A 24,192-nucleotide genomic window follows, 5' to 3' on the forward strand; every position below is an offset into this window, starting at 1 on the left:
TGTTGTACGTCACACGCTACACACACATGACCAGCGTCGGGCAATAGTGAGCCTACGTGTGACGTAGCAGACATCTGTCTAGTTTCATTTCCCATATTTGTTATTTTTACACTCACACAACCAAAGTCATTAGTTTTCACTAGTTTCGAACAGTATATTTTTTTTAAAAGTTAGAATGTTAGGATGCCTAAAAGGATGTAGACTTGGAATTAAGCCTTTTCCCCGTTGTTATTTGATTCATAGATATCTCATTGATATCTTGGCAAGATAACCGGACACCAGTTATCTTGCCAAGAAAAATCTTTATTCTTATATGTCAGGAGAGAAACTTGAGATGTTGTATTCATGCCGGGTCTATGCGTTTCCGTGTTTCTCCGCCGCAGTACAGTAAGGATTGAGCTTTATACACAACTGAGCGACTTTCAACTTCCTTGTAAGGTAGAAAAACATGCTGCTTATGTTTAAAATGGAATGTATACCTCGTGCTTACAAATGGCACAATCCACTATCCCTCTGTGTATATATTAGTGGTACATCTGCATAAGTTGAAACATTCCTTTCCTTGTAAAGAACATGTACACATTTAATTTATCATCATCATTGGAACATCTCTGATCAGTGAACGTGGCATTGCACACATACCTCTAACTCTAAAATATAACTCTACCAGCTCCCCGCCCTTAGTTTTTTAATGTTCATTGTTCCGTTGTTAGTGTGGTTGCTTCACCTGCAATCTCCTGAGTGTTCTATTTTGGACTTATTAAAGACTGTTTTGTTTCTCTACTCATCCTTCCTTTGCTTTAATAAAGTGACAAGTGACAATTAAGGGGTTGGGGTGTATTGAGGGCTGACTGTCAATTATTATTGCAGCTAGTTTAAAAGGTAAATTTGGTCCCCTCACTCTGTAGCACTACTCCTTTCCCTTTGTACAGTACATTGCATTTAGGCCACACTATGTAGAGTGATTAAAATCTTTCAGTTATGGCTGCATGATTAATCATATTTTAATTGCGTTAACCATATCTGCATCTCTCGATTCATTTATATTATTGTTGCGATATTTGCCCGCTCGTTATTTATTCTGAAAACGCTTTTTTATTTGACATTTGCGTTAACTTTGGTAGCAAGTCCCCACTAGCGTTGATATTTGTGGTTGCCAGGTGTAAATATCTTAAATCCCCCAAGCAGAGCTTTTCTCTTACATTTTCTGCCAGGTGTTTTACTTAATCTGTACTCAATCTGGCAACCCTGCGCATGCTCACTCTACACTGCGGAAAAAGCACTGATGATCTGAAAACAATAATGTTAACAGACAAACAAGCTCTAATTCATCCCAAAGGTCTTCTATTGAATTGAGGGTCAGGACTCTGTCCAGGCCAGTCAAGTTCCTCCACGCCAAACTCTCTCATTTATGTCTTTATGGACATTGCTTTGTGCACTTGTGCGTAGTCATGTTGGAACAGGAAGGGGCCATCCCCAAACTGTTCCCACAAAGTTGAGAGCATGAAATTGTTCAAAATGTCTTGGTATGCTGAAGCATTTAGAGTTCCTTTCACTGGAACTAAGGGCCCAGGCCCAACCCCTGAAAAACAACCCCACATCATAATCCCCCCTCCACCAAACTTTACACTTGGCACTGTGCAGTCAGGCAAGTAGCGTTCTCCCGGCAACCGCCAAACCCAGACTCGTCCATCGGATTGCCAGACTGAGAAGCTTGATTCATCACTCCAGAGAACATGTCTCCACTGCTCTAGAGTCCAGTGGTGGCGTCCTTTACACAACTGCAGCTGACGCTTTGCATTGCAATGCACTTGGTGGTGTAAGGCTTGGATGCAACTGCTCGGCCATGGAAACCCATTCCATGAAGCTCTCTACGCACTGTTCTTGAGCTAATCTGCAGTAAATTGGCAACTTCTGCGCAATGTGTGCCTCAGCATTCGCTGACCCCACTCTGTGAATTTACGTGGCCTACCACTTTGCTGTTGTTCCCTATTGCTTCCACTTTGTTATGATTTCCATTACACGAGATTAGATGTTAAAACTTCATGCTGATTTGTACTCTGCTTTCGCCAAGATAAGCACCAACTAAGACGTAGCTTTACAGTAACCTATGCTTCTCCATCCATTTACGTTTCTTTCCAAATGGTGATGTGAATCTCCTTCTGTCTGGTGTTAATAGCTGCAGTGTATTTGCACACACAACTGCTGCAACCACAGTGCGGTCCCCTCATGACAACCGTCTGGATTGAGCAGAGTAGGGCACATCTCTAGGGTCTTCAAGTGGGCACCTTCTGTCCTCAGTGTTTCGTCGACTAGCCCACGACACCTCAAGAGGGCTCGACAGTGACTCTGGCATCCCAGAGTCACCCCCTCCGTCCCTCACTCAACTCAGCCCAGCTTACTGTCCTTTACATCCCTCCTGCTGCTGAGGCTGCTCCTTCCTCGTAGTTCACATGTGCCCTAACCACAATCTCTCACAACCTCTCCACAACCCAACCATACGCGCCAACCCGTTTGACTAAGGCTGTCGAGCCCCACTGCGGACGTTAAAGCGGTCAGTGGCAACGGTTCCGTATGGCATACTACCCAAAAACACAATATCCGTCCAAACACCAATCCTCATTCACGCAAAATACACAGGCACGTAATAACTGTAATTAGGCTACTACGCAAACTATACAAATAAACCAACAGACTCTTCAAATTTTCGAAACCGTAGCATGGCGGCCTGTACACAGCCAGCCAGACTCTTTCCGTCTCAACCACAGCCAGTTGCTGCTTCAGTTGCTCTGCTGCTTCAGATAAGTTCTTTACTGTGCAACACAACTCTTTGCCACTGAATCCGACGTTATAATATATTTAATAATTATAATACCACTAACAGTTGACCGTGGAATATTTAACAGTGAGGAATGGACTTATTGCACAGGTGGCAACCTATCACGGTACCACGCTCGAATTCACTTAGCTCCTGAGAGCGACCCATTCTTTCACAAATGTTTGTAGAAGCAGTCTTATTTGAAGGAGTGTCCCAATACTTTTGGCAATATAGTGTTTATATGTGTATTAACTTCAATGGATTATAATTAATTATAAACATATATAGGCTAGATCAACTTTCAGAATAAATTATATCAATTAACTTTAAATCGACTGCTCTGTTCATCCAACGAACCAACAGTATAATCTAATATCAACTCTTATGAAAGATTATTCTTCTGGCCAAGAAGAATAACCTTTCCTGTTCTATATAGTACTAACAGTACAAAAGTATGTAGCGAGATCAAACGTTAAAGTGATTTTGATGTGTGAGCAGCAAACACAGACAATCGAGCGTGGATATAATATTTTTAATAAATGAAACTCCGGATACATAGAACTAAACTTGAGCAAATAATATAAATACATAATGAAAAGGAAAGAAATAAAGAAGAGCAAAGAATGGCAAGAATTACAAACAGTTAACCTTTGAGAACCATCAGAGAATCAAATCACCAACGCTTAAAACGCATCTAAAGATCGCTAAGAAACGTTACTTGCATTGGTTTGGTGCTGAACAAGAGTCCTGGATGCATGTAGAATACAGAGATTCTTGGTGAGTCCGTGAGCCGAAGTGATTCTTCTGGAGATCGGTTGTCCACAGGAAGTTTGAACAAAGTTAACTTGAAGGTAAGTTTGCATGACATTTTCTTTGTCTCCTTTCACAGCATATTTGCATGTTTAATAGTGGTCTAGGACTTTGTAGTTAAAAAATAGTATAATGCATTTTACAGTAATGTACTCTACCCCATTAATTAAGGCATAAAGAGAGGATCATTTCAATACCAAACATCGGGGCCTGCCAAATCAGTTCACAATCATCAGTTTTGGTACAATGGCCAATCTGAGGTAGGAACTTTTGAACGGGAGACATTTTCTTTGTCTTCCTTCGCAGCATATTTGCATGTTTATTGGTGGTCTAGGAATTTGTACAGTTTTACACCAAAGTATAGTAACAAATGAAAAAGTATAATGCATTTTACAGTAATGTACTCTACCTCCTTACATTAAGGCTTAAAGAGAGGAGCATTTCAATACCAAACAGAGGGGGTATGCAAACATTTAAAACCGTCATACATACTTAAACCTGGATATCAGTTTTTGAAGTTACCCTAACATAACTAAAGAATCATAACTAGGTTAATATAATATAGGGACAAACATACAACACAGGAATACATCATATACATTTCGGAATAGTTTGATTATGAGTTAAATGCAGGGACATATCTGTGCCTATTCGTGCCTGGTAAAGTCTTTGAAGTCACAGGAAAGACTTAGAGATGTGTCTGTTTAGCATCTGCAAAGGCAAATAATGTGACAATCCTGATTGCCTCCAAACATTACATATTAATCTAAACTGGGCTCACAGCAGCGTGGATGGCGTCGGAATGTTTCCTAACAGTTTACCGTTGGTCATATATTTCGAACTTCTTTTACCCGAAAGTAAAGAACAGAAAAAAAAACTTTGCAGTAAGTATGTTAGGACCTTTAGGGACGACTTTGTAAATGTCCTTGAATGACCCAGCCAAATCCAGACCAAGACTTGAACCCAATTGAACATCTGTGGATAAACCTGAAAATGGCTGTTCACTGAAAGTCCACATCCAAACCGACAGATCTCGATAGGATCTAAAGATGGCAGATAATCCGTAAATTCAGCTGTGTAAAGCTTTATAAATCATACACACACAAAAAGATTTGAGGCTGTGATGGCTGCAATGAAGGTGCTTCAACAAAGTTAAGGGTCTGAATACTTGTAAATGGTAATGGTTAAAAATGAGAGAGTTTTTTTAATGCATTTTAGCATAAGGAAATGGGTCTGAATACAATCAGAAAGCCATGCAGATGTATTTATTCAATACACTGATAAAGTATTATACTGAATCAAATATATGAGTGACAACTTCTATACAATGGAAATTATAGGACGTGAACGTAGCTTCGATTTCACACACATACATATTTTCTGGTGCCATTTTAAATTGCTGAGCCATTTAAAACGCTTTCCACAATAAAAACAAGAATATGGTCTCACATTTGTATGACTTTTCATATGTATTTTTAAGTGTGATGGCAAAAGAAATGTTTTTTTACACTGATCACAATTAAATCGCCTTCCTCCAGAGTGAATGTGCAGGTGATTTCTTAATTTGCTCCTTTTTGTTAACCTCTTGTCGTACTCATAACATTGTAATTTCTTTCCAGAATGAGTTTTTAAATGACATTTCAAGTCTCTTTGATATGTGAAACTCTTTGCACACCGCTGACACTTGTAAGGCTTCTCTCCGGTGTGAATCCTCATGTGAACCTCAAGGTTTCCTTTAATCGTAAAACTTTTTCCACACTGAGGGCAGGTGTAAGGCTTCTCACCAGTGTGAACTCTCATGTGAATCTTAAGGTTTCCTTTAAGTGTGAAACTCCTTCCACAGTGATCGCACATGAATGGCTTCTCGCCGATGTGAATTTTTACATGATTCATAAGATGTTTCCTGTCTGTGAAACTCCTTCCACACCGATGACATTTAAAACAATTCTCTCTTGAGTGAATCCTCATGTGCTCATTAAGAATAACTGTAAATCTGAAACTTTTTCCACACTGACTGCATACAAACGGCTTCTCTCCAGTGTGAATTCTCATGTGGGCACTAAGGGTTGGTTTATGTGTAAAACTCTTACCACACTGAGTGCAGGTGAAAGGCTTTTCTCCAGTGTGAATTCTCATGTGGGCAGTAAGGGTTGGTTTATGTTTAAAACCCTTTCCACACTGAGGGCATGTGAAAGGCCTCTCTCCCGTGTGACTTCTCATGTGGCTTTTAAGGCTTCCCTTTTGAGTGAAACTTTTCCCACATTGTTGGCACGTGAAAGGGTACTCTCCAGTGTGAATTCTCATGTGGACTTTAAGGCTTCCTTTTTGAGTGTAGCTTTTTCCACAGTGTTGGCAGGTGAATTGACTCTCTCTAGAGTGAATTTTCATATGGAATTTCAGGTTTCCTTTTTGAGTGAAACTTTTTCCACACTGTTGGCAGGAGAAAGGCTTCTCTCCAGTGTGAACTCTCATGTGGCTTTTAAGGCTTTCACTTTGAGTGAAACTCTTTCCACATTGTTTGCAAGTGAAATTACTTCTAGCTCCTGTCTTTTGAGCTCCTTTTTGTGACAAAGTATTTTTAGTTTGTGAGCAACTCAAAGATTTTTCTCCAGTTATGAAATAATGATGTTTCCCATTCTGATTTTTCTCTTCCTTTTCATTCAGTTCTTGACTCTCCTCTTCCAGTGCCATCAGGTCTTAGGAGAAAGGGGAAAAAAGACAAATAACCCCAGTTTAATGGCAAAAAGCAACAAACATCTCAACATTTAGACATGTAAAGTATCAAAAACAACAACATATACATACATACACTCTCAGAACCACTTCTCAATAGTTAACACTTTGCTTTCTTTAGGATGTGTCCCAAATACTTTCAGGCTGGCAGATATCAAACCCCTTATTTATATATTAGGGGGGGAAATTGACCTAGAAGAACTTCTTAGTAGATTGATCTCAAATCTAGCATTTATATCTAAAAACATTAGAAAAATAGTGTTTGGTTTTGCAGAGAATGGTGCAGAATTTCAGTCAAGATTCAAGCACCATATAAAAATTACGATTTACATGCTTTTGGCATTTAATCTAATCTTTTGGCTCTCATTTCTAGTGCTATTAGATGTTTTGACAACAGACAACAACATCCGCTTAGATGTATGAGATGCATGATGACTTGAGAATTATATTGCCATTTGTGTACAAGCTGGCATTAGCATGGTTCAGGTTCTTGTAACATTTGCAGGGTTGAGATGATTATCTATGTGCAGCAATCTCTATTTTTACCAAAAACAAAAAGAGGATTCAAGGAGAAACACAAACGTGACAGGTTTGTAGAGCCAAACAAAGACAATAACTGACAGAGAACTGAGGAAACTAAGGATCATGTCAGTGGAGCTGGAAGGATATGGAGGAGCCAGAGACCTGGATGGAACCAGTGGAGACAAGGAACTGGATAGAACCAACAGAGGAAGCGAAGCTAGAAGACTGGACAGAACCAGCGGGATGGACATGGCGACAGGTTCTAGCCCCGGGGATATTGGCACTGTCTCTGAGTCCGTGGTAGAGGTATTGACTCTGGGTCTAGATCCTCCTCACCCAAGGTCCAAGTAGATTCAACTGCTTTCTGGGCCAGTTCTAAAAATTGGGCCAGCATCCCTCAAAGGTTTTTAATAAACAGATTTCAGCGGTTGCTTCAGTGCAAAATTAAAAAGGAAATCTGGAAATGATCTGGTTGGCTACACTGAGGAATACGTTGATGTGATCCTTCAGGGAGTGATCTTCCTTGGTGAGGAGGATTAGATGAACTGCTGCTGGCAAATACATTTTTAATTGCTCTTGGTCAGTTGTTCAGTAACGTCATGCAGACAAGACTATGTGCAGCAGTCTTTAATTGTACTCAACAAAACAAGATGATGATCCAAGGAGAAACAAACGTGACAACTTTATATAAAGATAACTGAGGAAACAAAGTATATAAACAGAGGATAAGTTTAGTTGAATTCACAGGATAATGAACTAAACTAGACACAGGTGAGTAACATATTCAGTGAACAAAAAAAGAAAGAAAAAAAAGACAGCAATGAAACAGGAAAATAAACACAAGAAGATTGTGATGAAACGAACAAAAAAAATCTATATATCGAAATAAGTGAAATAAGTTCATATGTGTTGAGAAGGAGGCGTGGCTTTGGAGACGCTCTGAAGGGAAAGCCAACTTACACTTTCAAAGCTAGCTTGCTATTGCTAGCCTCTCCGAAAATTGCCTACTCTACCTTTTAAGTTAATCAACAGTTTTAACCCTTGTGCATCCTTATGGACATTTTTGTCCTTTTCAGTTTTGTTTTTTTGATAACTTTGTCTGTGTTAATGCTAACTGCATGAAATTTGCTACAGGTGTGTATTTTTATTGGAATTTTAATATTTCACCTTCATTTCCTTTAAAAAATCTATTTTGCACTAGGTACAAAAAATACTCCCACTCAGCGCCTTTTGGACAAAAATGTCCCCATTGAAACCCATTAAAACTGCGATTTTTAATCCCAGTGCCATTCAACTATAAAATGATGCAATCTTTCTTAACATGCTTTCATTCTGTTGGCAAGGCTTCAAAATTTACATTTTTACTATTTTTTATCAGATTGTGCCATTTTTTCAGGTTTGGCATATAAAGCAAATGATCACTTTATTGTTGTTTTCTGCTGTTTTCGGCTTATGCATATTATAGAGCCAATTAGATAAATTATGAAGCTATAATTGTGTGGGTGTGTTGGTATGGATGTCAGAGTGTGGTTTGTATGTGTGTACTGAAAGTTTTAGGTGTGTGTGTGGGTTTTCTTTCTTTCAGTTTGAAAGAAAGAAATTATATTGTACTGGAAATCACAAATCCCACCACATGTAAATGAGTCATACCCTTGGCAGAGTCACAGATCCTGCAATGTGAAAACTGAAAAGGTCAAAAAGTTACTGAGCTTTGAAGATTTTTTTCATTCAAACACATTTCTTATTACTTGCTTGCACCTTTTCATATGTTATTGTTTTTTTACAAAGATAAAAGGTGAGCTTGACTTTGATGTAGAAGTTTAGAAGCTCCACAACACATTGTTTTTGTTTTCACCTCGAGAAAATGGTGATTGTTTTGTCTGGAAGATTTTCGTTGACACAAGTGCTCTCACAGCCAAACCTATAAATATGTGATGCTTGAGGGCCTTGTCATTTCATTGTTTGCAAGATGAAGAGATGTTTCACAGCAAGGGAAGCTCTGGAGCTAGTTGTGCCCACCAACAGTGAGCACCCGGGTACATGTGAAAGTGCGGATGAAGAGTTGACTTCAGAGGGTGAAGTCGAGTTTGCATTGGAGTCTGACTCTGATAGCTCTTGTTCCTTTGATGACAGCACTGAGAGTGAGGACACAGAAGAGACTGCAGATCCTCAGTGGAATTCAAAAAATGGGCATATTTTCTGGTCTTCCACTCACACTGAGACGCTGCGCTACAATCCTGCCAAGGGTATGACACCTGGTCCCACACACTACGCCACTGCCGCATCACAACTTTGCAGTCCTGCTTCGACCTTTTCATCACCGATGAAATCATTCAGCTTCTTCTGGAGAACACCAATTTACAGGGGAGGCGTTTTGTGACAGATTGGATTGATTTCGATTCCACTGATATTCAGGCATACATCGGTCTGCTGATTCTGGCCGGCGTGTACAGGTCCCGAAATGAATCAACAAGAAGCCTGTGGGATGTGGAAAATGGACGTTCCATTTTCCGAGCCACCATGTCCCAACGTAAATTCAACCTCCTAAGCTCCACCCTGAGGTTCGATGACAGAATGACACGACCTGCACGTTACATGCATGACAAGCTGGCTGCATTTCGGACCATCTGGGAGAAGTGGACACATCGCCTTCCCCTGCTGTTCAACCCAGGCCAGGATGTCTGTGTGGATGAGCAGCTCGTCCCTTTCAAAGGCCGATGCGGATTTCGCCAGTTCATGCCCAGCAAGCCTGCCAAGTATGGCATAAAGATTTGGGTCACCTGTGATGTCACCACATCCTATGCATGGAAGATGCAAATTTACACGGGGAAGTCTCCTGGAAGTCCTGCGGAGGTGAACCAAGGAAAAAGGGTCGTTCTGGAAATGACAGAGGGGCTCCAGGGGAACACTGTCACCTGCGATAATTTTTTCACCTCCTATGGACTGGCGGAGGAGCTTCTAAAGAGAAGATGGCCCTAGTCGGTACAATTCGCAGGAACAAGCCAGAGCTTCCCCCACAGCTGCTGCAGATAAAGCATAGAGCACTCCTGTCCTCCCTCTTTGCTTTTACTAAGACGCACACACTGGTGTCTTATGTACCCAAACGAGGAAAGAATGTGCTGCTCCTTAGTACCAAGCACCGCGAACCAGCTGTAAACGACACTGAGCTGCACCTACAGCTGTAGGAGAAGAACATGTCGGTGGCCAGTGGTTCTGTTCTATAACCTTGTAGATGTGTCTTCCTTCAACTCCTTTGTTCTGTGGTCAGCCGTGGATCCCTCCTGGAACCAAGGCAAAACATTCAGACGGAGGCTGTTTTTGGAGGAACTGGGGAAAGCGCTTGTGATGCCGCAAATGTCACGAAGACAGCGCATCCCCCGCACACCATCTACATCCACCATGATGGAGGATCAACAGCAGGGAGACCCAAAAACCAAAAATAGGAAGTTATGCGTGTCCTGCACTGACAAAAAGAAAAAAAGTGCTTCCACCTGCAACAAGTGTGGCAAGCATATCTGCAAAGTCCACACAATCACATACTGTAGCTCCTGCTGTGAGTGAATTCCCTCATAGTAGGCAAATGCCTGATATTTCTGTTCTCTGTTCTCTACTAATTTCCTCTGCGCAAATGCCTACTATTTCTGTTCTCTACTTATGTCCTCTGCACATATGCCTACCATTTCTGTTCTGAGTGTTCTTGAGTTTTGAACAATAAATCTTGTTCTTGTTCAAAATGATCTTGTATTTTTGCTTTATTTCTAGTGCAATATAAGGTATATTCTATCAAAAAGTAAAAACTTTGGAGGATAATAGGAGTAATAAAACAATGATTTGACTTGGACATTTTTGTCCTTTATGGGCCTGAGTGGTAGTTTTTTATTTAAATCTGATAACTGCATCAAAATATGAATGCATCAAAATTAATGTTGTTGTTAACCATTGACATATCCAAGGCTGTAATATTTAAAGAAAAAAAAATCTGCTTAGCATTTAGTATATGGAATATTTTTATTATTATTATAATTTTTATAAAAAAAACAAGTGGCATTATGTAAAGAAACCAGCGTTTAAAGGGTTAAAATTCTGAAAATTAATGACTGTTTGGTCATTATGATTAGAACTGATGCTAGTAAAAAAGTCAGTGAAAGTGGAAAAAAATATTTATCTATAATATTTTTATGACACTTTTTTGACATGGACATTTTTGTCCTTTATGGGCCTGAGTGGTAGTTTTGTTTTTTATCTGATACTGCATAAAAAATATGATTGCATCAAAATTAATATTGTTGTTAATTATTGACATATCCAAGGCTGTAATATTTAAAGAAAAAAAATCCTGCTTAGAATTTAGTATATAGAAAATTATTATTATTATTCTAATTTTTATAAACATCAACAGTGGCATTATGTAAAGAAACCGACGTTTAAAGGGTTAAAATTCTGAAAATTAATGACTGTTTGGTAATTATGATTAGAACTGATGCTAGTAAAAAATCTAAGCCAGTGAAAGTGTAAAAAAATATTAATCTATAATATTTTTATGACACTTTTTTGACATGGACATTTTTGTCCTTTATGGGCCTGAGTGGTAGTTTTGTTTTTTATCTGATACTGCATAAAAAATATGATGGCATCAAAATTAATATTGTTGTTAAATATTGACATATCCAAGGCTGTAATATTTAAAGAAAAAAAATCCTGCTTAGAATTTAGTATATAGAAAATTATTATTATTATTCTAATTTTTATAAACATCACCAGTGGCATTATGTAAAGAAACCGACGTTAAAAGGGTTAAAATTCTGAAAATTAATGACTGTTTGGTAATTAGGTGTTCAAACACGAAGTGCTGAAAACCTATTGTAATTGCTATTTGAAAAAAAAAAAAAACCTAAAACGCATCGTGCAGCCCAAACCGTAAGGCCTAGAGACTTGAAACCTGGCCAGGTGGTAGGGCCTCAGTTTGGGGAGAACCTATCAGAGTATGACCCCGATTGGCCCATAGGTGGCGCTACAGCAACCAAAAGTACTAAATTGCTCATAACTCCTAGACCGTTTGACTTGGAATCACCACTGTTTTGCACCACTGTGTTCCTTGGCTCAAGACGGACAAGGTGTATATCTCGGATTCTCGATTTGAGCAACAAAAAATGTGTTATGGCCGATTTTGTCCAAATCCTACTTTTGCGAACTAGTCCCTGGTTTTTTGCCTGATCGGAACCAGACTGGTCTAGGACAATTCTCTGGACTCTCTAGACCATAATTATCAAAAAAAAGTTGAACTTTGCCCTTTGGTTCACTGTAACAGGGTCGTTTAGAAAAGGGGGCGTGTCAAAATACACTCAAAAGCCTATAAATCATAAATAAAAACTCAGAACTTCACAAAAACTGATGAGCATATGTGTCATGACATGGTGAAGAAGCATGCAGAGTTTCATGGAGATCGGACCATAGGTGGCGCTATAACTGTCAAAAAGGTCGCCTATTATTAGGTGTTCAAGCACGAAGTGCTGAAAACCTATTGTAATTGCTATTTGAAAAAAAAAAAAAAAACCTAAAACGCATCGTGCAGCCCAAACCGTAAGGCCTAGAGACTTGAAACCTGGACAGGTGGTAGGGCCTCAGTTTGGGGAGAACCTATCAGAGTATGACCCCGATTGGCCCATAGGTGGCGCAACAGCAACCAAAAGTACTAAATTGCTCATAACTCCTAGACCGTTTGACTTGGAATCACCACTGTTTTGCACCACTGTGTTCCTTGGCTCAAGACGGACAAGGTGTATATCTCGGATTCCTGATTTGAGCAACAAAAAATGTGTTATGGCCGATTTTGTCCAAATCCTACTTTTGCGAACTAGTCCCTGGTTTTTTGCCTGATCGGAACCAGACCAGTCTAGGACAATTCTCTGGACTCTTTAGATCAATAATTATCAAAAAAAGTTGAACTTTGCCCTTTGGTTCACTGTAACAGGGTCGTTTAGAAAAGGGGGCGCCCATAGGTGGCGCTACAGCAACCAAAAGTACTAAATTGCTCATAACTCCTAGACCGTTAAATAAAAACTCAGAACTTCACAAAAACAGATGAGCACATGTGTCATGACATGGTGAAGAAGCATGCAGAGCATGCTATAACTGTCAAAATGCTTATATACCATTAAAAGAGATTTTCACAATAACATATCCCGTGTGTTTGTGTGTGTGTGTGTAAGCATGCATAATATAGTTAACAACTGGTTTGTTTTAGTGCAGAATACTGGTGAAATCAAGTGTGTTCAAAATGAAAGTGAGTCAGTAAGTGGTCTTCTATTGCCCTCTCTACTTATTAATAGTCTTTTCACATGTGCTTTTGCATTCATATATATAGACAATAATAAATCACTTATATAACAATTACTATTATAACACAATCATATTTTGTCAGAGTTTATCACTTCAATTGTTCTGATGCTTCACATAATGTCTATCAACGTGGTAAATAACGCCAGAAACATGGTAAATCATAGTAAATAAGGTAAATCATGCTAGAATCCTGGTAAATCATTCTAGAATGTGCTATATCATGGTAAATCATCCTATAACATGGTAAATCAAGGTAAACTAAGATAAATCATGGTAAACTATGGTAAACCATGTTAGAATCATATTAAATCATACTAGAATGTGTTCAATTCTGATAAACCATGTTAAAACAGGGTAAATCATGGTCAATCATACTAGAACTTGGTATATCATGGTAAACTATGGTAAATCATACTGGAACATGGTAAATCATACTGGAACATGGTAAATCAAGAAAAATCAAACTGAAATGTGGTATATCATTGTAAATCATGCTAAAACATGGTCTATTCCATCTATGATGTCAGTAGTTAAATGCTTGCTACATAAAACTTAATGTCTTTTGATGCTTTTGTGCTTAACGGCCTTAACTGCTTGAACACCGCTAAATGCTGCTTGCAGCTTTAATTATGATTAGAACTGATGCTAGTAAAAAATCTAAGTCAGTGAAAGTGTAAAAAAATATTAATCTATAATATTTTTATGACACTTTTTTGACATGGACATTTTTGTCCTTTATGGGCCTGAGTGGTAGCTTTTTTTTGAATGTTTGGTCATTATGAATGTTTGGTCATTATGATTAGAGCTGATGCTGGTTAAAAAAATGATGTCAGTGAAAGTGGAAAAAAATATAAATCTATAATATTTTTATGACAGTTTTTGGATACGGACATTTTTGTCCTCTATGTACCTATGTGTAACTTTTTTTAATTGATGCACAAGGGTTAATACAAAAACAGTTGGATGTACTCCTGTTTTATATAGGTTAAGAGCTCTCTAATTACATACTATCTTTTTTTGTGCAGATCACAGGAAGAGATTATTTGGCAGTTTAAATATTGCCCTCATAACTGTGAAAAGAGAGTAGTAAGTACACCTATTAAAACATTATAGTCTCAAACATGGAAGTTATACAAGAATAGAACCATTTCCTTGTTACATCAGGAATGTTTGTACATCACTGCATACGATTCCTGAGGCCTGTTGCATGGAGCTAGTTAAACTAGAGAAGGTTTGCAGTTGACAAATCCAACCTGATTTAGATCAGACTAAACAGGCTCACAACGCTCGTTCCCTGTCAACTCAGGTTTAATCCAGGGTTTGAGATTAACTCTAAAGGGTGTGCACCTGAAAGTGCAGCAAACAGCCAAATAAACGGAACATGGAGAGTGTATTGTTTGATTCACTGAAACTACTTTAATTCAGAGTAAGAAATACAGTGGGAGAGGCTTATAGCATCTTTACTCACAGCTGATTGGACGAGTTTTGGTCTGCGATCTTTAAAACTTGCTCTGGAGCAGGTTAGCTGTTACCATAGCAATGAAACCCGCTAAAAACCCTACAGACCTTCTTGAGCCCAAAAAAATCAGAGTTTGTTCAAGCTCATCTTGAACTTACCTTGGTAGAAACTGAAACCGGCTTTGTGCAACAGGCAACTGATGTTGCAAGGGCTGGGATTTTTAAGTTTAATTCACTCAAGTAATCAATTCATTCACTCAAGTTATCTACCTCCATTTTTTTTTTTAGCAAATTCAACTTATCCAGGTTTAGTGTGCGGCAATACTTGTTGCAGTAGCGCTGTCGTATCTGGCTACCGAGAGCTTGTATAACACGCTCTTGTGTTTATTTTATTACCATTTTGCTTCAACAACCAGATGCATTTACAATGCCTCTCAAACAGTGTTGGGTAAGTTACTCAAAAAAAAAAGTAATCCACTACAAATTACTAATAACTACTTTAAAATTGTAATTTGATTACATTACTGATTACTGCATGTAAAAAGTAAACAGATTACTAATTACTTCACTTTGAAGTTACTTTGTAGTGTATTCTTGTAGTTTTAATAGGTTTTCAAAGTGAAACTCAGTTCTTTACGTAATTTAATATTGCAGACATCCCAAGCCTCCCGGCAGTTCTGGGAGTCTCCCACGTATTGATAGCGGCTCCCTGATGCCCGCAAATTAGTTAAGATCTCCCGGAATCTAGAGCGAGCGAGCGCGCAAGAGTGCGCATGCGAGGCAGAAGAGACTGTGCTCCAAACTGTGAAGCCCGCTTACAGCGGAGAGGGAGAGAGCGAGAGACCTTGCGTGTGTGTGCCTCAAGAAGCACGTTCTCCAGTAATTCATTAAAGCGCATGCTCATTAACTGACGCAGCCGGCAAAACGTGATTAGAAATGCATTTTACCATTTTTATTCTTAACAATACATTTGTAACGCAAGTAACTTAATTTTATTGCCATCAGTAACTAATCAAATTACATAAATTTTAAATGTAATGAGTTACATTACTGCGTTATCACGAAAAGTAATTAGAATACAGTTACTTTGTAACGCGTTATAACCAACTCTGGTCTCAAACAACCTCCTGTAGTGGTTTAAGTGATCGGATTTAAATCCATCTCAAATGCATTTCAGAGGGCATTTACACTTGGTCTTTTCATGATTGGATAGCTAGGCTATGTTTTTCAATCTTATTTCCTTTAAATGTTGGTACTTCCTGATACTCCAAAGGCTTTTGAAGATTAGAAGAAAAAAGTTGCTTATAGACAGGGCTGCTCAATTATGGAAAAAAATCCTAATCTCTATTATTTTGGTCAGTATTGAAATCACGATTATGTAACACGATTACTTCACATAACTTTGGGAACGTGTTGCATTTATTAAAAAGATTTCAACAATTCTTGAAAAAAATCGAAATATGAACATTTATGGTACTTTAACTATTAAAATAAATAATATAACAGATAATACTTCAATAAGTATTTAATAATTCCCGCAGGTCTACAACTTATAATGCGGTAAATTTCCCCGCAAACATTGATTCACTTTAGCATGTAGATTGTATGAGTAGCCTAAATTAATCCACAGAGATTATAAAATCAAATCAATCATTTTAAAACTTTCTCCAAGACGCAATTTCACAAACCAGCGATGCTGCGTCTTCTCTCTCTCCGTCTCTCAAAATGGGTTGGACAAGGCAGGCGTCGAAACATTGTCATTAGCACAATGAGGCCAGCATTGCATCATAACTAAAGTTGATAATTTTCACTTCTTTTTAAGTCTTATCAGTTTAAGCATTCAAGCTGAGAGAGTTTATGTCTTTGGAAGGGGCGGATGTGTGCGTGCACGTGTCATTCAGAACACAAGACAAAATAAGAGTGTTCTTGCAAAACAGAACATGGCAGAACATTTTTACTCGATTGTTCTATTTTGGTGATCGTTGGGAGCCAAAATCGAAATTCAATTAATTGCACAGCCCTACTTATAGACAACAAAAGTAAAGTTGATCACTCACGTTTTATGGTTCGCTTTAAGCAAAATAAATGTTTTTGTTAGATACAGTTGCATTAAGTGATTGAATTGAATACAATAAAAAACATTAATTTATTAGATGGATACTGGGTTTAATGTTACACAAAATAATTGTTTTATTTAGCCTATTAATTTAATAAGTGACATGTAATAACGAATGCCAAACTTGGAAGTAGGATCTTCTCAGGTGCCACTGAAGGCAGCATTAGTATTTGTCTGGTCATGTGATCTCAACATGTGGAGATCCGCTCAATGTCAATTCTCTTGAAACCTCGTTTCCCTGAGAGGAGGAAACAGGACATTGTGTGCTAACACTATGGGGTATCCCCTCCTTCCTCGAATACTGAAGCCTGATTGCATCACGCTAGTAAAAATTATGGCATTTCAGTGCGCAAGCTAGGTGTGGAGCCATGCGCTATATAGCTCGGCGCTCATCAACATTGCCTCAGAATCTTTTGATTGCCAAAGCAGGATCTGTCTGTCCTAGCGCTTATATGAATGCTGAGCGGAGGATGATCTTGGAGCTGCACTCCTTTTAGACAGGAAATGGCTCAGAGCTTTAGAGAAGTACGTTAGGCACAGAAGCAGTCTGACAAGGAACCCACAGTGCCACAAAAGAGGCCATGGGGCTTATGGGCTCATCCAGTAAGTCCACCTTCTCTGAGTCCCTCATCTGCGTCAGCGTCAGCCTTAAGTGATGCTGAAGGATCACCAGACTGCCCATAGAGTGACCAATGCGTGCCAGGTCTGTGATCTATTTTCTGAAAGTCTCAGGACCTCCCACAGACCTGCCAACCTGAACGCATTTTGCGTAGCGGATACGCATTTTGACCTCAAAGTATGCTGGTACGATTTGTCACTCTAAACCAGTGGTTCCCAAACTTTTAACAGGCATGTACCCCCTGAGACATTATAGATCTTCCGGAGTACCCCTCACAATTGTTAACAAGTTTTTTTTTTTACATTTTTTTTTATCAATTTTGTCGAGAATAGTGAATAGAATAATAAACATATGATACAATTCTCATCAAAAGTCAACATATGATACAAATGTGCTGAATATAATGATTTTAAACAGATATGCACCCAATCTCACACACAATAGGCCTACAACTCATATCCAACATCTCATTAAAGCTATTGTTAACTTTTCACATAATGATAGGTATTGCTTTTCACATATGATAACATTGTATATACACGTGACGTGACACAAAAAATCTTTAACTTTTAGTTGGCAAAATATTTTTTAGTAATTCTATGAACTACACTGCGCAAAACAAAAGTAATACTACCCACCGGATGAGGGTTGGCCTCCACAGAACATAAAATATTATTTTTATTTAATTTTTCGTGTTCGCATTTATGAGGAAAAAAACAATGTTATGGACATGACAGTTCTCCGTTAAGGACATGACCGCTCTGTAAGCGACTTTAAAACTTTCACAGAGACCTCAAACAGAAAGCACAAAGCCTTTCTTTAAAGTGAATTTTGTTTTTGATTAATTGTATGTTAATTTTAACCAATGTTTCATCAACCAATTGCCTGGATTTAATAAATAAGAAGTAAATATAGTAGAAAATAGATCATCATGACACGGAGTCGCCGGCGCGTGAACTGGACTCTCGTCTAATAAATGAACCGAAACACAGCGTAAGGTACTTGCCTCACAGACCTGAGAAATAAATAGAAAGCTTGAAATGTCTACTTTTTAACAGAACAATTCAAAACCAAAGAAATCAGACTCTCTGCTAATGTAATCTGTATGAAATGTGCTTTTCTCTATGGCGCGTTCACTACTGCGGTTGTAAAAAAAACAATGGCATTCTGAACATCTTTGCCAAGCGCAAACCAGTACAGAATCAATAAATTATGGGGGATGGTCATGCCTTATTTCACAATCATTTTGGAGGGTCATAGAAAAAATTATTGCTGGCGAAGGGAGGGTCAAGTCTTTTTTTCGCGTACCCCCTGAAATCAGTCTACGTACCCCTGGGGGTACGCGTACCCCAGTTTGACAACTGTGGCTCTAAACTACGCAAAAACCTGGTGACGCTTCTGTGCACGTGCAGTCCTCAAATCAAGCGACAGCAAAAGAAGCGGAGTTCGACCAATCATAGCGCTGGGTTCATTTCCCAAATATCAAGCGGGGATGATTGACAGATGCGTAAGGCCTATCATTAAAAAGAGACTGAAATCGGCAGCAATAAAGAATCCCGCTTGATCCTGCTTCCGCCGTCTGACTGAGTTCATAAGCGAGGACAGTAGTAGTCACAGCACTTCTGACTCCTGAAGGTAAACGGGCTGAGGTGGATGTGGAAAGTTGAAATATTGTATTGAGTTAACTTAATCTGGATTCAATGATCACATGGATTATCTTAAAATACTCCGTCGTTCATGGTCACTCAGATAAGACGAAAACATCATTCAGCCATGCAAATTATAAAATGCTTAAGTATTGATGAACAATAAATCTAAATAAAATTAAAATCGCTATGGCTGAGTGATTATGAAAGTTCTGTGATTTGTGGATTACTGATAAACGTGAGTTTGGAGAAACAGAAACCACCTTATATATTCTCAGTGTTGAGAAACGTAGGCTGCATGCGTTACGTTATTGTGTTAGTAATAACTAAAGTACCTAATTATGTTACATAATTATTGTGTTTGAAAACTAGCGCATTAGTAACTTATGGATTAAAAAGGACCGTTCTATCAGTGCTGCGCGAGCTCTCTCTCACAAACACAAACCGCGCGCACAGAGAGAGAGAAGATAATTGTAAATTGACGGGCTAAGTTAAAATTTTGTTTTGGTTGTGTTTTTTTTGTGTCAAAATGTCAGAAAGCATTTTGAATTATCCATCCGTGTTTTTAAAATTCGCTAAAAGACAGACGTTTTACTGTTAACACAGCCCCATATTTTGGATTCATCTAAACTTATACTTGATATTCTTTTTAGAATAAGTGATTCGTTTTGCTATTATTGGTCATGTGACAGGACTCATGTCTATTTATTTTCAACTATTTTCTATAAATATTTTTGTATTGGCTAACGTTTATTCAGCTAATGCGTGTCCTGTTTAAAATGTGCAATGTTCAAATGCAAAGACAGCAAAGCACAAAAAAAGTCCTTTTTTCTGTGAGACTTAGTATCATATTTGGATATTGGAATAATAAATTAAGTAGCCTATCTTAAATGTACACATCTATTTGTTGTTGTTTTTTTACTGTTTTCTAGGGGTTTCTTAATTTTAGACTAGTTGTTGACCAGCATACATTATATCCAAAATTAATCATGAATAAAAAATGGTTTTGAGCAGTATTGAATTTTTGGACTTTCACTTCAATAGCTAAATTTTAAAACTTTAGAAGTCAAAACTAGAATTATGAAGATAGGCATGTGTTTGTGTGTCTTGCATTGTCTCAGAAAATATGACAAGCCGTACTTTTTTTTACTGTATTTCTATGTTCTAAGTTCCTTGTTCATGTTCATTCATTGAATTAAACGCAAATAAAACGAAACATTTGTTTATTTTCCGTTACTTTTTTTTTCAATTTATATTCAACAAGGGAGCAAGTGAAAAAATAACAGAGTAGCAGGCAGAATATGCAATGTATTTAAAAAAAGAAAAATTTGGAAAAATCCATCCCGCGCAGGTCTCTAATGCCCGGATCGCGGTTATATCCGCGGAAGCGCTGCGTAGTGCGGATAATCCACGGATTGGGCAGGTCAAGTAGTAAAAATAGCATTCTGATTAATCGCGGGTGGATATGATAAATCATTAATGATATAAATATTGACTACTTTCTCTAAAATTATGAGCATGTTTAAAACATACTTTTTCCTCCAGGCAAACAGGCACGAATTTGCACTCTCATTAAGATGCGCTACGAGAGCTGCGCAGGGTCCGCTTTAAGCAGAAATGGAGGCAAAAGAGGTCAGAGAAATAATTTCCAACAGAAAAAAGAATTAAAAACAACACAAAATGAAGGAAAGAAAGAAAGAAAGAAAGAAAGAAAGAAAAGTACCGCATGGGAGTGATTTAGCAAAGTGGTTAACGAGGATGAATCAAGAGCTGGGTATGTAATATGCAACGGCTGTGAAGTGTGTGTGTGTGTGTTCGAGAAGTCGCAGTGACGGAAACAGTGACATTCCTGTTTTTATGCCATTAAGAAAATGAAATTGTCAAATGAATTGTTTTAAATAAATGTTAATTTAAAAGCAGCATTCCTCAGTGTATTGTGTTACCATTAGTGATGCGCGCATCAGCTCTAGCATCGCCGAGTCCGCTTTTGAAGGTGATCATCCATTTATCATCAACTTAACAAATAAGTATAATTGTAATTTAACCATGGTGTGCGGATATCTAAATCAGATACCACACATCGCTGCCTCTGCCTTTCCTTCTGTGGCGAGGGGGCAGCCGGCGCACAGCTCAGGTTGGTGGAAATCTTGGCACGGAGGTAAAAAAGAAAAAAAGGTCCTGTTTTCTAATGAGAGTCATTTTCCTCACAGAAAAAAAGTCTGTAATCCAATGCTCGCAGATTGCTCCACCCCAGCTCACGCACTCATTTTTACTGGTGCGAAACAATCAGGCTTCAGTACTTAAGGAAGGTATACCCCGTCACATTAATACGCAATGCCAAGAGATCACCCCGAAAAGGACCCGCCTTAATTAGGACATGCCATGACTCTTTAAAAAAGAAATCATTCATATCTGTTGACATTTTAATAAGGACTGAGTTCAGCTTTGCGAATGAAACCAACCTGTTTCTTCTTGTTTCACACTGAAGGTTTCTTCAATCTTTATTTCTTCACTCTCTTCTTTAATAAACGCCATCTTCATAATGGTGCGTCACGTGGATCTCAGTCGCTTCACCAGGAGTTTTTCTGTGTGTTTGGACGCTCTGTCATGATTAAGAAGAGAATAATTAACAGGAAGAAAAATAAATTCAAACTAAATCTCTTTGTGCCTCTCAAAAAGCTCTAGTTCAGTGCACTGGTAAGCGTAAGACAGAGTGAGAGTTAATGGACTTAAAGTTGACATGAAACTGAAGTTCTTTTTCCTATTCCTGTCGAAACTCTTAAAGCGTTAGTTCACCCAAAAATGAAAATTCTGTCATTAATTACTCACCCTCTTGTCGTTCCAAACCCATAAATGCATAGATCAGCGATATTGCTTGTGTACCTTAATGGTCTTGTGGTTAAATACTTTGCCAAGCGTGTCAGAGGTTACGGGTTCTAATCCGCACACGTATAGATTTTTTTTTTCTCATCAAAACCGAATATGTTCATCAGTGGTTACAGTATATAGCTAGCAAGCAGGGACACGTTTGTGTGCATTTTGTTTTGTGATTTCACCGGAATGAATAGAGTCTCCGCAACAGCGATATATTGAAGCGCACGTCCAAGTGAAGACTGCGTGAGCCACAAGAGAACACTGTATCCATGCAACTGATCGCCGTGGCAACAAGCACCCAGCTTGATTTAATTTAATTGTCTCTTATTTAATAACAAACTAAATGAATGCTCTGCTAGATAACTGGAGATGTTTTATTTATTTGTATTTGGTACATCCGTGCCTCTAAATGTTTCGCAAAGTGGTGGGGACAATACAGACCTTGAGAAAAAGTGGTGGGGGACATGTCCCACCCATAAATTACACCTATGCACAATAAAAATTAAAGCTCCACTTTCACATGAATGCTTTACTTTGCGTGTTAGAATGTTTGATCACTGTAAAGCTGCTTTGAATCAAACAAATCTGTATGGTAAAATAAATAAAGGTGACTAATTAGAGCACCATTAACTTGCCTCAAAAAAGTCTGGTATTGTTATTATTATTTATTGCCACACTTCAATATGTAAATTATTCCATCAGAAAATTAACACTTTAAGCGTTGTCAGACTTAAAAACAACGGAGCTGCACACTTGTTGATATTTGTGTTTTGAAAAAGTTTTTGATTGATGTTTTGACTCCTAACCAATTTTCTACATTAAAAATTGTCTTTTTATTTGGGCTAGTAAAATTAATTTCGGGCTACCAAAATTAGAAGAAGAATCATTTTGCGAGCCCCGAGCAATATTTGCAATACAATTATATACATAAAAAATAAACCAAGCAGTTTATATATATATATATATATATATATATATATATATATATATATATATATATATATATATATATAATAGCTTTATATTTACCTTATGGAAATAAGAGGCTAATAGATAATTTCCACATTTTAGAATGCCATCCATCAATTTAAGATAAAATTTAAAGATTAAATTTTAGATTAAAGATTAAATTTAACATATTCTGTTATATGTAATTAAATGGTATATTATGTTAGCCTGCATGTTATAATAAATGTATAACTTAAATACAAACTTTTTCTTATTTCAAGCATATGACGTTTAATTTACAGCAGACAATCATGAGACAAATTTATTTTTAGTGACCACGTGAGAGAAAATTACAGAATAGTAAATACAGAATATTTATATTTCGTGCTGACTTTAACTACCCTGATCAGCCAAAATAACACAAAATAAATAATAGAAATTAATAAAAGAACAAGTTATAGAGACAATTCATGATTAGTAATTTATGCTTTAAATTTGATATTTGTAGATTATATTTAATAGTTTGTACTTTAATTAAGAGTTGCAAACTCTGTTTTGATCTGTTGTCTGGTCGGCTCGCAGTGATTCGAGCGCTTTGAATCACTGAATCATTTTACGAATTCTTGCGGCGTTTCTAAAAGTAGTTCTCCGTCGTTATTTACCTGTGGCAAAATTCATGTCTAAACTGGTCATAAACTGATTCACGGTATAAGGGAGCGAAATGAGATGCACATTTTTTGTAACTTGTTTGGATGTGTTTCACTCACTAAATAGCGTTTCTTATTGTTAGATAAAGCCGTTTAAATGTAACATTCAATAATACATAATTGACATTATATTGCGTGTGAAAAAAACATGTATATAATTGATTGACGTTTGCATTGATTTACACAATGAATGCTTTAAAACACCAACCTTTCTTCAGCCGAATCACAACAGACGCAGCAGAGCGGTCCGTTCCTATGACGTCATATCGCCTGAACAAAATAAAAGTCCTGTTCAAATGCTGCTGTCTAAAATCAAAAAAGATCATTGAAATGTGTTTGTTTGTGTGTACACAATAGTTTGTGTAAAATATATACGTTATTTGCATTCCTATTGTCTGCTCCTCGGTTACATGACAATGATTTACATTTGTCTGCAAATTGCAATGATTTTAAAACATACAGCATGACACATGAAAAAGGGTAATAGAAATAATTTACAAAAATAAATAAATTAGAATGTGCTGCCACATTTTAAAGTCACGGTTTACAGAACATCACAGAATATGAAACAAAATGTATAAAAAAAATTTAAACAATAAAGC

General features: G+C 37.7%; 1 protein-coding gene across 3 annotated transcripts; it reads right to left on the bottom strand.

The window, feature by feature from the left end:
• Positions 1-3,335: 3,335 nt before the first annotated feature.
• LOC143742460 (uncharacterized) lies at positions 3,336-23,870 on the bottom strand. 3 transcript variants are annotated; one of them, XM_077235328.1, is made up of 3 exons: positions 23,799-23,870; positions 21,524-21,663; positions 3,336-6,324 (listed from the first exon to the last, which is right to left on the bottom strand). In XM_077235328.1, exons 2-3 carry the CDS (start codon positions 21,600-21,602, stop codon positions 4,949-4,951), a joined length of 1,455 nt encoding a protein of 484 aa, XP_077091443.1. In that variant the 5' UTR covers positions 21,603-21,663; positions 23,799-23,870; the 3' UTR covers positions 3,336-4,948. The 3 variants fall into 3 exon arrangements, with proteins under 3 accessions (XP_077091443.1, XP_077091444.1, XP_077091445.1); XM_077235329.1 differs by lacking the exon at positions 21,524-21,663; XM_077235330.1 differs by lacking the exons at positions 21,524-21,663; positions 23,799-23,870 and adding an exon at positions 7,046-7,172.
• Positions 23,871-24,192: the final 322 nt, after the last annotated feature.

The sequence above is a fragment of the Siphateles boraxobius genome, unplaced genomic scaffold (assembly GCF_051911475.1).
Source record: "Siphateles boraxobius isolate OS27281-9 unplaced genomic scaffold, OSU_SipBor_1 19, whole genome shotgun sequence".
Taxonomy (NCBI): domain Eukaryota; kingdom Metazoa; phylum Chordata; class Actinopteri; order Cypriniformes; family Leuciscidae; genus Siphateles; species Siphateles boraxobius.